General features: G+C 45.1%; 1 protein-coding gene across 1 annotated transcript in view; it reads right to left on the reverse strand.

The window, feature by feature from the left end:
* Positions 1 to 18,295, reverse strand: part of RIC8A (RIC8 guanine nucleotide exchange factor A) — a 150,538-nt gene that overhangs the window by 127,604 nt on the left and 4,639 nt on the right. Inside the window, exon 2 of the mRNA XM_069223212.1 lies at positions 16,669 to 16,716. Coding sequence (XP_069079313.1) covers positions 16,669 to 16,716 — 48 coding nt within the window. The remainder of the gene's footprint in view (positions 1 to 16,668; positions 16,717 to 18,295) is intronic.

Genomic DNA, 18,295 nt, shown 5'->3' on the forward strand with positions numbered 1-18,295 from the left:
TTTCTTGCTTCATCTGAATAATCGTTCTGTATTTGGGGTACCATGCAGGGTCTCTGCCGACTAGCTGGATTTTGGCAGGCATTTTGAATGTGCTCCTCTGCAGGGCCTTCCATCTCTTCTGTGGCTGTGTACAGGCTGGAGCAGGGCTTTGACTCCACATGTGCCAGTCACAGACTGCTCTGTATCGATTCTAGGCACAGCAGTTTGCCATATCATTGGAAACTCTCAGAAAGAGCAATCTTGTCTTCTCCAGCATATATCCCCTAATCGTCACCAGTTGTAGCGTCTTCCGCAGCCTGGGAGCATGCAGATAAATTACACCTCCCATGAGCTGGGGTCAAACATGACCTTATTGCTCAGCATACACTCACACTGTTCATTACATCATACTTCCCGGTAACCACCCCTAATACCTCCTTGCACATTACTTACTTCCTGTTCAGAGTCCACACAGAACCACGAGAATTCTAGTGTGCGTAACATCAATATGCTACACTCATAAATTCAATGTAACCTTGACTGTAGCTGCTGTAATGAAAACACTCAGTCAAGGTTGCTTGGGTTCTTAAAGTGGGCATTGAGCAGTTTGGAGATAAATGTGTATATGGATCCTTATTTTTCCTGTGAGTGACCAAATGGACTACTTAACCAGTGATGTGAAAGAGCAAATGGCCTTTTTTCATAATTAGCAACATCAACAGCTGCAAAAAATTCAGTTCAGTTATTGGACACAGCGTGTGCCAAGGAGTTGGAGCTGATATGTGTGTGTGATATGTTGTGCTCTGCACATGCATTCATGGAGTATGGGCTAATGGGAGTGACCATCAAGCTACATTACTGTATGGATGCATATCTAGTGTGTGAATAATGTAAATGACTTTTGACTTTAGTACCCCAAGAGCAATGGGACCGTTAGGATTGGACTGCTGTTCTGCAGCAGAAGCAATACAACCTATGTATTTCAAGCAACATGGTGGCCAACATCCGGGGCTAATGCTGAGAGAAGGATGTGTATGGCAGATCGATTGGGGGCCACTAAGGAGTACACCATCTTTCCTACCACATGGTTGAGTGGACCAGACTTCACTTGTATCTTCAGTTACGCAGCTCTGCAGTGAGTGTAAAGGGCCATTCTGTGGTGGGCAAGATGAAAATACTGTGTCATGCATTGGGACTGTTGCAATATTGATCTGAAGTGGTTACAAGGTAGTGGGCCCGAGCTACAGATTCATGATGTGGAGCAAGAGTAGGTATCCAAAATGTCATGGGAAGGCTGCAGTGGGGCCTGGTATAACAAGCAGACAGCATTGCAAGAGTGTAGGGTCTTTAGTGTTAAACCTGAACTGATGCCAAGTAGAATCCCACTAAGGAGCAAGCCTAGCAAGGGCTCTTGAACCCATTGTTGGACTGCAGCAGGAAGCACAGATGCTAAGGAAAATACTATTAGATTTTGGGTGCTTGGTGAGATGTAAAGAAATAGTATAGTGGAGATTGCATAATGAAAACCCTTTGGCTACACCCTACGGTTCAAGCAGCAAGGATGTTATGGTAAGGCGGCACAAGTGGCTGGCCAATTGCTCGAGGTGCCAATTTGAGACAGCACTTAGGACATGCCTTGTGGATACTTCTAACTGCAGTCATCACCTTTAGAATATTCTCCAGGCATCAAACTGGAAACCTTAAAGCAGTACTCTTGTGTGACAGCAGGTGGCATTGTGCCTCTCCGCATCAACATGGTTCTGTTCCAGAATTGATGAACGGAGCTACATATAAGCACCATCCATGCACCCTGACATCAGTTCCTTTCATTCTGCACCTTTGGGCATAGATTCAGAACTTCTTCATGGTCTTTAAGAGCTGTATTTTAATCAATAAATGTTCAAGTGTGCAAGGAAAATTTCTCCCCACTCCTATGAAAACAGGATTTAAACTGTGTAGAGACTATCACAAACAGATGTCCATGACAGACCTTCACAAAGTGTGTCTTTGGGGCCTTGAGTCAGAGCATGACACCAGGACCTGTGATGATTTCATCAAGATGAATACGAAGGCCACGCAGGATAGCGCGGAAAAACTTTATGCATGCCATGACCGGTCAAAGTGGAAAAGAAGGTCTCATTCCTGCTCCCAAAGTTGTTCTTGTGGCACATCATCATCACCATCAAAGTCTTTTGGTAAATCCAAGAAAAAGCATAAATCAACGTGGGACTTGGCCTCTTTCCACCACCATCAGACTCCAGAGAGGCCACAAGTGTGTCAACTTGCCTCCAGGTCTCGCTCCCAATCTCCATTGGAGCCGATTTTGAGTTTAAGCCTTCTAAAACCTGGGTTTCAGAGTCCATCAAAAACATTGCTGCAAGTAGACGTCCTTAGAGAGGCCATGCTGCTCATTGTTGGTGCTTTACTAGAGCCCTCTGGCCCATCCAAGTTTTAGCAAGAGCCACCAGTAGGGCTTCTGCTGGTATGCTTCTCAAGCCTGCATCAGATTCAGCGCCCTGCCTGGTGCAGCTTCATTTCTGGCTCCATCCTCTGTGTCAGTTTCCCTATCAACAACGCCTATGTCCATACCAGAGAAGGACCTGCAGCCTAGTTTGCTGTCTAACTCCGAGCACAATGCACCACAACCTTGACTGAGACTGCACCTGACTTCTACTGGGGCACAGCCAACTATTAATCATTCTGATTCCTATACTTGCCATTCAATCAATCAGTCAATCAATCTGTTATTTGTATAGTGCAACTTCTCACCTGTGGGGTCTCAAGGCACTGTTGAGGAGGCATTGATCAGTCGTACAGCCAAGTCCTAAGGTCCTTCTTGAACTGATTCAGCGAGGGGGACTGCATGAGGTGGAGTGGCAGTGTGTTCCAGGTCTCTGGAGCGAGGTAGGAGAAGGATCTACCTCCGGCTGTGTTCTTCCTGATTCTAGGTGTGGTGGCGAGTGCCAGTTGAGCAGAGCGGAATCGTCTGGAGGGGGCGTAGGCGGTGGTTGAGGTAGGCTGGTCCAATGTTGTGTAGAGCCTTGTAAGCGTGTGTCAAGAGTATGAAAGTGATGCATTTGTTGATGGGGAGCCGGTGCAAATTTCTCAGGAGGGCAGAGATGTGGCTGTGGCGGGGGATGAGTCTGGCCAAGTGCATTACCATAGTTGAGTTTGCTGCTGACGAGTGCGTGGGTGACCGTCCTTCTTGTTTCGATGTGGATCCACTTGAAAATCTTCCAGAGACGCCATTGACTTGGCGGGCCATTGCCACGCTGACTTGGTGACCATTACCACGCTTAAATGCATAATTATTGGCTCTGACTCAGATAATGACCACTTTGATGAAGAGGGTGATTTTATTCCCCATGATTAAGCCAACTGGTATGAAGAATTGCAAGATGCCAGTGGCCTAGATACTTCTTCAGAAAACAGCCTTGTTTCTCTTCCTGGCCCTGCCACTGAGGAAAGCTCCACCTTTGCTGTGGTTATTTATAGGGCAGCAGAAGTATTAGACGTGTAGTTCCCAACTATCGAAGCGAAGGGTAATGTTTTGACAGAGATACTTTGGCCTGGCCAAGCACCTACTCAACTTTTAGCACCATTTAATGAGGCCCATATGAACACCCTCTTGAGCACTTAGGCAAAACATGTTCAGCACCACCAGTTAATATGCCGGGCCCTCACGGCCTTTGGTCAGTGCCAGGAGACCAAGCCTTTCTTATGCAATATCCTATGCCAGAGAGCTTGGCTGTGCATGCATCCACCAGTAAGGTAAATCCCAAAGCCTCCTCTACTACTCCTCCTAATCGTGGATCAAAAGAATAGAGACATTTGGCAAGCTGATTTTCTCCTTTACAAGCATTGCTCTGAGGTCAATGAATACCAGCTGTCTTCTAGGCGCTATTCCCATGCCCTTTGGGACACTGTGGCACACGTTTTACCTGCAGTTATGGATGATGATCTTACTCAAGCTATCCAGGATAGCTGCAATACAGGGAAATTCATAATACATTCCAGCCTGCACATGATCAACTGTTTACGTCGCACAATGGGTACCAGTGTGACTTGCTATTGCGCCAATCTTGGATGAGGTCTACGGGCTTCTCTGAGGATGTCCAAGCATCCATAATGGACATGCAATTTGAAAGTTCTCTCCTTTCTGGGGAAAAAAGGCAGCTCTCATAGAAAGCAAGGCCACAGTACATTTACTGGGTCAGTCTGCCTCAGTAACACAATACCTCCAGCAATTTCACCTCCTCTGTAGCGACAGTAAGCTACAGTAGGGCTTTCAGTTTTGCCAACTCTTTTGTCAACACTGCAAGCCTCCCAGCCTTTTTGTGGCTTAGATTGCAGCTCACAAAGACAGCATCCAGGGTATCACAGACAACCTGCAGCTCAATCCCCCCACCCCTCAGGCTTCCACAACTACAAAATTGCTTTAGTGCGTCTTCCAAGGGTGGCAGGTCTTTACTACAGATAATTGGGACCTCCAAATTGCACATCAGGCTATGCCCTCCCATTTCTTTCCAGCACACCTCCCATCACAATCAGGGCACCTAACAGAGGACCACCTTTCCATTTTTCAGCAGGAAATGCAGGCCCTTTCGGCAATGGGAGCCCCTAGATAGGGCTCAGGCATCGGAAATTGGGAGCTGGGCATTACTGACACTACTTTCTGGTGCCGAAGAAGAATAGAGGCATTCATCCTATTTTAGATCTCAACCATCTTGATGCCTTCTTGCAGAAGGACAAATTCAAGATTCTCACTCTAGCCCAGCTCCTGTCTGCTCTAGACCCTGGAGACTGGAAGGTGGAGTTGGTCCTGATAATTTCGACACCTCTTTCCTGCAGTCCCACAGGCGCTACCTGTGGTTCACAGTGGGCCAGGAGCATTTTCAGTTCACAGTGCTTCCTGTTGGCCTCACTGGTGCTCGTCGGTGTTCATGAAAAAGATGTCAGTGGTCGCAGCACACCTTCGGAGGTTGGGCGCACCAGTCTCTACCTACCATGATGACTGGCTGTTCAAGGTGGGCTTGCTCCCGGCAGTTGTCAACCACCTCCATATGACAGTGCACCTCCTAACATCGCTAGGGTTCACTATCACCATCTCGAAGTCACACCTGACTCCTTGGTAATCACTCCTGTTCATCTGAGCCATTCTGAATATGATACTGATGTTTTAGTCTCTGTCTTAGATCTCAGTGCGGATGGCGCTGAGGCTGATGAGATTGCTGACCTTCTGCATCCTGCTGGGCAAGCATACCAGACAGCACATGTAAGCTCCATAGCGATACCAAATGTCCCAGTGGGCACAGCATCGGAAGAATCTGTTTTATAGCATGCAGATTTCAGAGAAGATTGAGACTGCAAAAATTAGCAGAGGTGGCTACTGTAAACCATTTAGGTCGATGACAGGTCTGTCCCTCTGCCCCACTCGGATTTGACAGTGGTAACGGATGCCTTGCTTTTGGGTTGCCATCTGGGAGTGGTAGACATCAGAGGCCTCTGGTCTCTGGCAAAGACTTGCTTCACATATATTTATTGGAGTTGAGAGCAGATTGCTTGGCATTGAAGGGTTTCTTGCCCACCACCAGAGGACGGCTGGTGCAGGTACTCATGGATAACATCATCACCTTGTGGTACTGCAACAAGCAGGACGGGGTGGGGCCTTGGATCCTGCTACCACTGTGCTAGTATGCAGAGTACCAGGTCCTGGTCATTTGGAGGTCTGCTATGTGGGTGTTGTTTCATACATTAACAAAGTACTGCAGCCTCAACAGTCAGGTCCGTTGAGAGTGGCATTTTGCCCACTACTTCCTATAGGGCTTTCTGGTATAAGTCAGTTCACAAACCCACTAACGGGAGAGCTACCAACCCGGTATCCATTCTAAAGGTGAGAAATATAGGTTAGAGGTAGCCATCAGAAGAACAAGTTACTTACGTTCTGTAACAATTTTTGTGGTGTATACTCTAGGCGGTTAGGCTCTTCACCAATCCTCCTGCCTCCCCGTTCTGTGATCTGGACTCTTTTTTCATCTGAAAAAGTCCCAGTTTAGAGAACTGCACACTGGTCAAGCCAATATGGCAATTTGCTATGAGTGAGCATGTGGCCAGACTAAGAAAGCAAATTACGTCAGTGCACCTGGGTGTCACTTGTATGTGGCTCCACCCGTCACTTGAAGAGGCAGAGCTGCACAGCACCACCTCCTGGCATGCAGGTGTACAGCTTTAAAGTTTTTGGATACAGTCTGATGCCTGAGGTATAAAGGTGAGGAATCTGCAGTTAGAGTATGCACCAGAAAGATTGTTACTGAAGGTCAATCAATCAGGGATTTGGAAAGCTCACTACACACCTGTGAGGGTCTCAAAGCGCTGGGGGGGGGTGCGGGGGGAGAATGCTACTGCTCGAATAGCCATGTCTTGAGATGTCTCCTGAAGGTAAGGAGGTCGTTGGTCTGCTGCAGGTGGGTTTGGAAGAGTGTTCCACGTATTGGCGGCAAGGTGCGAGAATGATCTGCCGCCGGTGGTTGTTCGGTGGATGCGTGGGACAGTGGCGAGGGCAAGGATGGCGGAGCGAAGCTGTCGGGTTGGGGTGTAGAAGGAGAGCTGTCTGTTGAGGTATTCTGGTCGGGTGTTTGCAGTGTCTTGTGAGCGTGGTTGAGGAGTTTGAAAGAGATTCTCTTGTTGAGAGGGAGCCAATGCAGGTCTCTCAGGTGGGCTGGGATGTGGCAAGGGCGGGGGATGTCCAGGATGAGGAGTGCGGAGGCGTTCTGGATGCGTTGCAGTCTTTTCTGGGGTTTGGCCGTGGTTCCTGTGTAGAGGGCATTGCCGTAGTCCAGTATGCTGCTCACGAGTGCTTGGGTGACTGTTCTGGTTTCAGTGGGGATCCATTTGTAGGTCTTCTGAAGCATGCGGAATGTGTTGAAGCAGGAGGAGGAGATGGCGTTGACTTTCTGGGTTATAGATTGTGAAGAGTCCAGGATGAATCCTAGTTTGTGTGCGTGGTTGGTGGGTGTCGGTGCGGTTCCCAGTGTGGGAGACCACCAGGAGTCGTCCCATGTGGATGGGGTAGAGTCGAAGATGAGGACCTCAGTCGTGTTGGAATTCAGTTTCAGGCAGCTGTTCTTCATCCATCCGGCAATAGCCTTCATTCCTTGTGGATGTTGGTCTTGGTGGTGTCCTTAGTGAGGGAGAGCATCAGCTGGGTGTCATCGGCGTATGAGATGATGTTGAGGTTGTGAGGTCGGGTGATGTTAGCGAACTGAGCCATGTAGACGTTGAAGAGGGTCGGGCTGAGGGACGCACCCTGGGGTACGCCGCAGATGATGGTAAGCAACTTGTTCATTTTGGATTCTGCTGCAGGCTCAGATGATGCTGGAATTGAGCAAAGAAGTGCAGAGGTCCTGAGAGCCAAGCCTTCTCACAATCCATTGTTGGCAGACTGAAGTCTACTGTGGCCCCAAGAGAAGGTAGTGAACAGACAACGCACAGCCAGTGGATTAGGGTTTGGAAGTCCTGCACTGTCTTCTACTGCGTGTACATGCAAACCAGTGGGTACAATGAGAATAACAGTTAGGACCTGCCCTCCAGGCAACGAACACACCAAGAAGTTCTAAGAAGAGGTATTGATCTACCTATATTGCCCTTAGCTTATAAGTGACAATTTAGGATAAAAAGAAGAAAAGATGAGACAAGGTGCCGTTATCCAAGGAAGCATCATCATTCATTCTTTTAAGGGCGTGAAGGGGAAAAGGGATAAAACAGGAGTAACCAGTAAGACAAGTGCTTCTTACATTTTATTACTGTATCATTTACTATGTGCTTTGTGTTTTTATTATTTCTTTTTCTTTGACCGTAATTAATGTTTGGAATCTTATATATTGTGTGGTTTTGTTGTGAAGATTACACTTTTGCTTGCACAAAGGTAGTCCTTTGCTTGTGTTTACATTTGCCCACCAACTGAGAACTAAATGAAGTTAAGAATTCTTTGCCAATTTCAATTCTACTTTTGCCTCTTGAAAAACATGACCAGGGTCGTGAGTAACCAGTGTTGCTCTAGAGCCTTGAAACCTTCAGAGAAGAACAAGCACTCACCATGTTCTAAATATCACAACACAAAATAACACTTTACACCCGGTATAACACAACACATGATAACATTTCACGGGGATAAAAGACTTAGGGCCACATGTACGTACAATTTTGCACGTCGCAAACGGCGAATCAGGCCGTTTGCGACGTGCAAAATGCACTGTCCCATGTACCAAACCATTTTTGCGATTCAGTAATCATTTTACCAAATCACAAAAAGGGATTGTGACTCGCAATTAGGAAGGGGTCACAAAACAATCCCAGTTAGCACCAGTGTGACACTGGTGCTAACCCATTCGCAAACTGGAAGGGGTCCCTATGGGACCCCTTACCCTTTCTGAATGTCAGTCAGAACATTTTTTTCAGAGCTATATTTATCTTTTAACTGTTTATTTGAGGCAGGCACATTTCTGCACTTTCTTTTATGCCTCATGAACGGTGTACTGGCCTTTCCCTTTTGAGGTCTTTCTATGGAGAAGCCGAGAAGGGGCCCTCTTCTATCCTTTTTAGGTTGCAGCCTACCAGACAGAAAGTTTGCTAATGACTATCATATTACTGACCTTAAACTTAAACCTAAGGGCAGTCTTTGTCAGAAGAACTCTGAATTTATGGGCAGATCACTTGAGCAGGGTGTTCCCATGTTCCCAGGAGTTTGTCCTGAACCCTGTTATATTTCAGAAAATATATCACAGTTGGAGGGTTCCCCTTGTAGATCTCTTAGTGAATCAACACAATGGCCAACTCACAGAGTTTCTCTCGAGATTCCAGGAGCTTCAAGCATCAGGGGTGGATGTCCTCTCCAGGTCATGGCCAGACAGTCTTCTTTCTGCATTTCTCCCAATTCCAATGCAGTGAGATTTAGCAAATATCTTGATCAATTTTGGTGACTGGACAAGGAGGCCATGGTTCTCTCTACTTCACCCCCTAGCAGTAGCGCATGAGTAGATCTTCCTTTTGTCTACTCCTCCCTTGAGCCATACTCCTCTTCCTGTAGAGACCCTCACCTGGCTAAAAATATTGGTCTAGAGATTGAGAGGGACGGATTCCAGGTAGAGGTCCCTTAGTCACTCACTGTTTCTAAGTCTTAAGGCCTTTATGAGGGGGTTCAACAAACAGAGCTTATAACCACCATTGGTCATTCCTTAATTTGTGATCTTCCTGTAGGTCTAGATCATCGATTTTGCAGTTTTTGTAAGATGGTTTGGAGAGTTACCTTTAGCCACCCTTAAGCTGTAATAGGCAGCTATTAGATCTTTTAGAGAGTCTTGAGGTGACCTACGAACTATTGAGCCTCTTGTCTGAAGACTGTTTAGGGGATTTAAGGCCTAGTTTATATAATGTTGGGCTGCCCATTTCTCCATTAGGGAGACAGAATAAATTACTCCTTCTCCCTGATGGACCCACCCGCAAAATTTAAAAATAGCTACCAAGCTGGTGGTCAATTATTAAGCTTTGGCAGGAACCTCTGTACAGTAGTTCCTGTCAGTGCTGTTTCCATTTTGGTGCAGTGCTCTGTCAACATGACAAGCCCTGCACCAGACATTTTTATTTATTATTTTCATAATGAAAATCCTGAAGCGCCGTTTTCTTTTTAAAATTAAAAAGATAATGCTCCCCTCGCCTTGGCAGTCCCCTTACTGCCAGAGTTTTCCTGGTGGTGACAGGCAGTGAAAACTGACCTCTAATTCTGCTTATCTAAATTAGGTGTTTGATGTTGGCATTAGTGCATTTGCTCGATTCCCTTTGCCGGATTTGATCCTGGAGTGGCCAGATCCAGTCATCATGCATTACCCGGAGACACCGTTTTTACAAATTACACGGGCATGCTGAGGAGTCTGCTGAGGATGGATTTACCTAAGCTGCATGGGCTTGTGAAAGCGATAATCCAAGTTGTTTTTTTCTACGCCAACTGTTTTTTACTCAGACCACGGATCGACCATATTGTCTTCAGGAATCCTAGTCCCTTATAGATAGGTATTTGAGGTTTTATTGCCTTGACTTCCATGGCCCTGAAGAGGCATCAAACTGTGTGGGCCGAAATGTGGCGACATACTTTCAAAGGAGTCCCACAATGATAGAAAAGTGGTAAATTAATCTAGATAAGAGGATTAGCAAGCCTCAGGCCTCCCTTCCTTGTTTGGGCAGGATTACCTTCAGGTGGATTGAACACTGGAGGATCTTGGACAATCACCTTATGATGGAAGTACAAGGAGCTACAAGGAAGCAGTGGAACAGAATACAGTTTGGTCTTTGTATATTTTTATTGCATCATTGGTTGATCAAGAGTGTATCTGGCGATGGGTACAGAAACACGAAACACAGACTCTGCATGTGATAATTTTGTTAAAGGTTTAAAGTGACTAAAAGAACACATTTTCCAGTGACAATTTCATTGTTGACGAACAAATCTAATTCATCCCCTCTTTTTTCTCTGTTGTATATTTTTTGTATAATTAGTGCCCAGGAACTGAGGGGTCATGCGGGCATACCCTTTATGATTGATGGCATCTAAATTAGGTATATATAGAAAAACAGTGGTTCGCTAGAACATTAATCACAATAAAAGACTATTATGTCTTTAGTCACTGAAGACACATCAAGGGGAGCTCAAGGCAAAGAAAGGAAGACAGGTAATAAATACTGTATAACAGTATATTTAGTCATTGTATACTCTTTTCATTATTATGCATTTTGTGTTTTTTTGTGACAAGATCCAGTGCTCACATATAGATGAACAGGAGTGCAGTGATAAGTGATCAAAAGCAAAACAAAATGCATCACACATAAAAAGACATATGACTCCTTTTGATTAATGTTGCAATTTCTTGGGAAACGGAGTCTATATAGGTCTATTGTCGGTGCTTTTTGACTTCTGTCAATGTGAGGTCATCATCAGGACAGGGCGTGAGCACCTGATGTCTGGAATTAAAACATACAATTATGGATACGGGGAGAGCAAAATAGAGCCTGACTAGAATAATATCAAGCTACAAAGGGGGATTTGCCTGAGGCAACAGAAGGGCGGAAGTCAATCCCGCACGAGTGAGCCCTTCAGAGTGATAGGAGAAAGCATCATAGGGCATCCATGGTTGCCCTAGAAAAAGTTACTTTGGTTGCAGCTGCAGCAAACCTCCAATGATGATTAAAAGGGATTAAAACTCACCTAATGGAGATTAATTTTAAAGGGGTTAATCCGGTGTCCTGCTGCGCTGAGAGAGGGAAATTAAATAGCTGTGGGGCCCCAAACAAGGCATGGATCCGGAGGGGGTGGGGGAACTTACCTAAATCAAAGCACTGGCTCGCAACCGAGTCAGCCTGCTCGGCATACCTTTGGATGGCGTGCCACCAAAGGAAGAGAGTGTAGAATTCAGCTGGCTAATGGGGGCATGTCCTATGGTTGCTGTACCCGTGGAGGGGACGGCGCTGTCAATAAGCATGCTAAATAGGCTGGTGCGCATGCTCCTAGCTGCGCATCTCATTGGTGGCCAGCATACGCTGGTGTGTGAGCGCAGAGGAGGCTCTACCGCTGACACGAGCAGTATCGCGCAGCGGGTGTGAATAAGCTGTGCACATGTATAAATCTGGCAGGAGAAACAGTGCTGCATACTAACTAGGGGTAGCAGGTGTCTAGAGCATAGCGTCTATGTAGGAGGGCAGTTTCGAAGCTACCCCTAACTCCCGGGGGTAAATACAATTTTGGATGCGTCACCAAGGGGTTGTCACTTAAAACTTAATAGAGAACATGGCAATAAGGCTTACCATGATGTCCAAGTGTGGAGGTCCCTATGACTGGGGTTCAGAACAATGTTAAACAGCAAAAGCAGGCAAAAATATAAAAAAAGACATGAAAAAACGAACTGATCAGTGTATAATAAACAAAATAAAGCAGTCAATTACAAGTAAAAAAACAATAACTTAAGGGGGCCAACCAAGGCTCACGCATGGATAATAAATAAATCCTGAAATTAATTAACAAAAAGGAGATAATAAATAATACATGGATTACCTATATAAAAGTGACAGACACACATAGAAAATTATGTTTAAAAGCTTTTCACGGAAATATTTTCAGCTACAGGATAGCGTTTGATTCCTCTTGCTTGTTTAGTCCATTCGAGACTGATTGGCATTTGAAAATGAATTTGCATTCCAGTCTGTTGAGCAAGTACAGTATATCACCACCTCTTTGTTGAGGTTTGATGATGTCAGTCACCTGCCATGGGTAGTCGTTCTCGGTATGGAAGGAAGGACAATGTTCCACCAGAGGTGATGTGGTGACTTTGCATCAAATTCTGCTTTTGTGTTGGGTGATGCTTGCTTTCACTTTCTCTGTTGTTTGACCAATGTAGATAAGGTTTCAATGGCAGCGAATACAGTAGATTATATTACTTGAGTTACAGTTAGAAAATAAATTGAAATTTTGCTGAATGTTCCCATGAAGGAAAATTTTGTGTTGGTGTTCAAATTACATGCAACACAGATTCCACATTTGTAGTGTTTCTGCACTGGAGGGAGGTTCAGTAGAGGATGCAGGGCATTGCTAACTCGCCCTGTGAACCCGCCTGGGTTTGTGTGCCCTGACAACGTGGTCTCTAATATTAACGTCCTCGTTTGAATGAAAGCAAAGGTAACTCTAGGGATAGGTTAGTGTTGGGTAAAACGTTCCAGTGCTTTTTTATACTCTTAGTCAATGTGTTACTTATGTGCCAAAAAATGGTAACATATAAGTGTCTTTAATAACTAAAGACATACTATTATTTTATTGTGATTAATGTCCTAGCGAACCACTGTTTTTCTATTTAAAGTGTTTTTCTATATATAGTATTACCCCAGGTTCTCAACATTTTTGGGGTATACCCTTGTTCATAATACTGGTGGGCAGAATTAGAGTCCTTCCTTTGACAGCCCCTACTCGCAGGACAGTCAGAGGGGCTTAATCATGGAAGACTGAGTAGTCTCTGCCTAAGAGTAGTCTTAGGTTTAACTTATGGTCCACCCACTTTTAAATTTGGCAAGTGGACCGTTATATTACCCCTATGATAAAAATCAGGCACTTAGGGGCATATTTAAGAGCCCCTAGAGCCATCTACTAACTCATTAGCGTCATTTTGTTTATGTTAATGTTTCGTTACATGGCCAAAATCCTCGTGCCATATTTACAAAGTGGCACAATGTATGCATTGCGCCACTTTGTAACCCTTTGTGGTACATTATGCGTGTGCCAAGCATAATGTATGCAAAGGGGGCGTTCCCCCGTACGTGGGGCCAAAAAAATAGCGCAAGGAAATCTAACAGATTCGCTTGCGTTATTTTTTTCAGCAATTTTAACGCCTGCTCAAAGCATGCGTAAAAAGGGGACACTTAATTGAATACAGTGGGCCCCTTTGTACTCTGAAGCAATAGCACCAATATTTTGGTGCCACTTCTGTAGAGTACATCAATAGCGTGAATAAAAATGAGGCTATTGCCCCCTACTCTGTGCCATGGTGCACTGTATTTTAGATATAGTGCACACATGGTGGTGGTAGGGGGGCATGCAAGAAAAGTGGCGCTGCACTGGGTCAAGCGCCACTTTCCTTAAATCTGCCCCCTAATATTTTATGTTGGAAGGTTACAAACCCTTTCCCATCAGGAGGGCTTTCTTTGTTGTTATCTTACCTCCTTGTAGATACGTTTGAGCCTTTAGACACAATTTATGAAAAATGTGCTACCATGAAGGTACTTCTCCTGATGTCAGTCACTACTGCAAGGAGGTCTGGGAAACTATGAGCATTAGTATGTTGTTGTCCTTATTTAATGGTCTTTGACAATAGAATATTCCTTACTTTAGACCCTAGATTCCTTTGGAGGGTCAGTTCTAGGTTTCAAAAAGTACAGGAGATAGTTCTGCCATGTTTGGTACTTGATACAAATTCTCAACATTAGACCTTTCATCCTCTAGATGCAATAAGGGTGGTGATAATCTACCTAAAGAGATCTTCAGACTACAGAAGGTCAGATAGTCGTTTTGTTACTTTTTGGCCCAGTATGAAGGGGAAAAAAGCTGTCTTCATCTACCCTGGCAAGATGGGGATTGTCCTACTCTATCAGGGCGGAGACAGAGACATTCCTAATTCAATCTCAGCCTGTTCTATTAGGGGAATTCTCTTGGGCAGAATTGGCTGGGGTTTCAATAATAGATGTGGTCAAAGCAATCACCTGTGCTGCCCTCTCCCCCTTTATTACTCATTATAGACTGACTGTGGCTCAGGGGTCTGCGTTGTCTTTCGTGCTTCATGTTGCTGTAATTATTAAGAGATAAAAATGCGGAATCTTTGATTTAAGTTTCTTGTGTTCAGTGACTAAAAATGCATAATGAAAGAAGGGAGGGTGATGAATGCTTAAAATTTGCTCCCTTTCTGTAAGCATCTATGTTTTCCTGTTGGTCTTATTCTTTGCTGATGATGGGTATTTGTTCAGGCATACGTTATATAATCAAACAATCAGACGCATAAGGTGAATAGGAGGAAAAGCCAGGATTACTTACCGGTAATCTTCATTACTCCAGTTCTTCATTAACCGCTCCAGTACTAATGAGTCTCCCTCTCTCATCATTATATGAAGGACTTGATAAAGGAGGTTGTGGAGGAAGGGTTTTATGGCAATATTTCCCTTGGAGCTATAGAAAGTTATAAAAGGCTTCTGAATTGGTGTGTGAGTGGCAGTTGTGCTGTCATGTTACTCATACAAGTACTAGAACGAGTAAAGAAGAATCAGGTTAATGAAGATTACCTGTAAGTTATCTGGGCAATATAGGCCGCCTCTGATAGAAACACAGGAACCAGAACAAACCTATAAAAACACAGACCGCAGCTGCAGTAGTGTAACACAAGCCCCCGCGGTGCAGCGGTGCCCCAAGTTCCAGGGGTTCCCTCAGCAAAAGTGGTTGGCCAGATGTCTACCTTTACTCCTTGCTGCCCTTTTTAGGGTCGAGCCTGCAATAGCATGCGCTAGCGCATGCGTATCGCTTGTGAGGCGCTGTAGTAGTTAGAAAAGGGCTCGGAGCCCTGCCTGTGTCACGTCAGTGTCTGTCATTGGTTCGTGGGCTTGCTTTTTAAAATCTGCTTTCTTTCATTAGAGGAAGGCATGCATACGTCATTCCTTTTCCAGTGGTTAGCCCTCCTCGAGCGCAGCAACCAAGTACTGAAAACATACTCGCTGTTTTCCGGCCGGTTTGTGGACTACTTTTTCTCTTTTTTTGTAGCGCGATCTCGCTTGGCAGAAGTCGAGCGCTTTGCATGACATCGACCCTGAGACCGTTTCTATTTCCATTTTTTAGCAGCGCGCTCATTTTTTTTACATTTAGGCCCGTATTTATACTTTTTGACGCTAAACTGCGCTAACGCAGTTTAGCGTCAAAAAATGTTGCGCCGGCTAACGCCATTCTGAAGCGCCATGCGGGCGCCGTATTTATTGAATGGCGTTAGCCGGCGCAAGCAGACCGGCGCTGCCTGGTGTGCGTGGAAAAAAACCACGTACACCAGGCAGCGCCGGCGTTGGGAAAAATGGCGTTAGGGCGTCTTAAAATGGCGCAAGTCAGGTTGACGCTAAAAAATCGTCTTAACCCGATTTGCGCCATTTTAAACGACGCCCAGACGCCATTTACATGACTCCTGTCTTAGTAAAGACAGGAGTCATGCCCCCTTGCCCAATGGCCATGCCCAGGGGACTTATGTCCCCTGGGCATGGTCATTGGGCATTGTGGCATGTAGGGGGGCACAAATCAGGCCCCCCTATGCCAAAAAAAAACAAAAAAAATTATACTTACCTGAACTTACCTGAATGTCCCTGGGGTGGGTCCCTCCATCCTTGGGTGTCCTCCTGGGGTGGGCAAGGGTGGCAGGGGGGGTCCCTGGGGGCATGGGAGGGCACCTGTGGGCTCATTTTGAGCCCACAGGCCCCTTAACGCCTACCCTGACCCAGGCGTTAAAAAGTGGCGCAAATGCGGGGTTTTTTGACCCGACCACTCCCGGGCGTGATTTTTGCCCGGGCGTATAAATACGACGCATTTGCGTCGCCGTCATTTTTTTAGACGGGAAAGCCTTCCTTGCATCTCATTAACGCAAGGAAGGCGTTCACGCAAAAAAATGACGCTATTTGCCCATACTTTGGCGCTAGACGCGTCTAACGCCAAAGTATAAATATGGCGTTAGTTTTGCACCGAATTTGCGTCGAAAAAAACGACACTAATTCGGCGCAAACGGAGTATAAATATGCCCCTTAATGAGGCAAGAAACGTCGGGTTGGGAGTTTACAACTACTAATAGCTCTAACTCGGAGAAATGCAAGACCCGTTGCATTGCAAATGCTTGTTCTTTTGTTCCTCTGTGTTTGCTTGAGGTCATCCTGCCCTGCCCATTTCTCACAGCCTTTAAAGCCAGGTGGCAGGGAGCTGTATGTGGACTTCATTCACGGAACTCACCAAAGAAGATAAAGAATATACAGAGCACTTCTTCTTTCAGTGAAGTCTGAAAAGTGCTACAAAATGACATGCAACTCTTGTTTACAGGTATTTTACTACTATTCTTTTGACTATGCATTAAATTTTAAGTCTCTCACCTTTCTGGTCTCAATGTCTTCATTTTCGAAGGAAAAGCACTGGGAAGTCTGGAAAAGAGGCACAGCAAAATGAAACTTGGAAAAGTATGCAAGAGATAACAGAGATAACCCAGGACAGACAAGAGTAAGAAGAAGGGCTGCAAAAAAACAAAAGCACCAACACACATGGAGAGGGACATTTCACTCCCTTGTACTACAATGAACTCTGCACTAAAACTGCACCGCAGGCACAGATAGGTGTAACACTTGTCTTGAACCACAAATGCATTAACACTCAACCAAAGCCTCTTATTGAGTCCCCAACTACTCTATGCAAATTATCATGCCCATACATGTCCTCTGCCATAGTTTGGTGTCCACACTAGCTTTGCACAGCTCATGGTGCCCCCATTCACCTGTAGCTGACATTCGCCCTGTACAAGAGAAGGTGTAGGCATTCATGCTGCACCACAGATTTAACCCAAATTTGTGTGAACTATAGTTGGGGTTTAAACTCACCTTTTTCCAAGTATGTAGCCCATACTCATTTTGTACCACAGATGAGACCGACATTTGCTATGTACCTGAGCCAGTACAAACCTATCATTGTACCACATGTTTCCTGCTCTAGAGCTGTGGCACAGATGATGCCCACTCTCTCTCAGTACCACACAGAGACGTTTTAAGGCATGGGCAAAGTGGGCTCTGGCCCAGGGCTTCATTCTTTCAGGTGGCCCCTAATAGAGCCAGCATTGTTGTGCAGAGTCTTACCCTGAGAACCTTGAATAATTCTTAAACTGATTGATTTAAATACGTTTTCCTTTAATTTATTTTTAATGTGGAAGATGTGTGAATCTATTACAAACATTTTGCAGATAATGTTTGTGTTTATATTTCAAGCAACATCCACAACAAAGTTTCTTGGAGTTCAAAATAGGGCCTCACACATGACAAACGGGAGGGTATCACAGAGATTATTTGCAGTAATGTTAGTGAGCTGCTGCTGTGTTACAAATAATGAAAACGCACATCACTATCCCTGAATATTAGATGTAAACACATTCATATTTTGGACAAGTGTGCCTGTGCACTGTCAGTGACTTAGCCAAAGAGGGCATGAAGAGCTGAAACTGGATCATAAACTCAAAGCTGTTTGTTGTAGTTATACACAGAAGCAGATGTAGACCCCAGGCATACATTTACTATGAGCAGCCTGGAAAGACCAGATCATCCCTACCCAGCCAGAGTCCAACTCACAACGGTAGAATACTGGTTCCCCAGAGAACATTAGAACACAACACACAGTCAACCCACCTGCAGATGATAGATTCTGCAGTCCCCAAGCTTCCAGTACCACATTATTACACAGTCCCTCCCTTTCTACCAAAAACAATGAAAACCCCAAAACAAACTATCCCTTAAAATGATAAGGGGTAAGATACTCTCTTTACCAACGTGAGATAAGAAAAGGAAATAGAGAAAATAAAATCACAAGGTTGGAAACATGAGAACACAATTAATGAAAGGTATACTAAAAATACACAGCTAGAACACCAGAAAGAAATCATCGACCCTGTACATATCTTTTAAGTAGACAGGTGGTCTACGAGACGTCTGAGACCATTGGCTGCACGCTGCACCACTCTGA

Source organism: Pleurodeles waltl, chromosome 3_1 (assembly GCF_031143425.1).
Source record: "Pleurodeles waltl isolate 20211129_DDA chromosome 3_1, aPleWal1.hap1.20221129, whole genome shotgun sequence".
Classification (NCBI taxonomy): Eukaryota; Metazoa; Chordata; class Amphibia; order Caudata; family Salamandridae; genus Pleurodeles; species Pleurodeles waltl.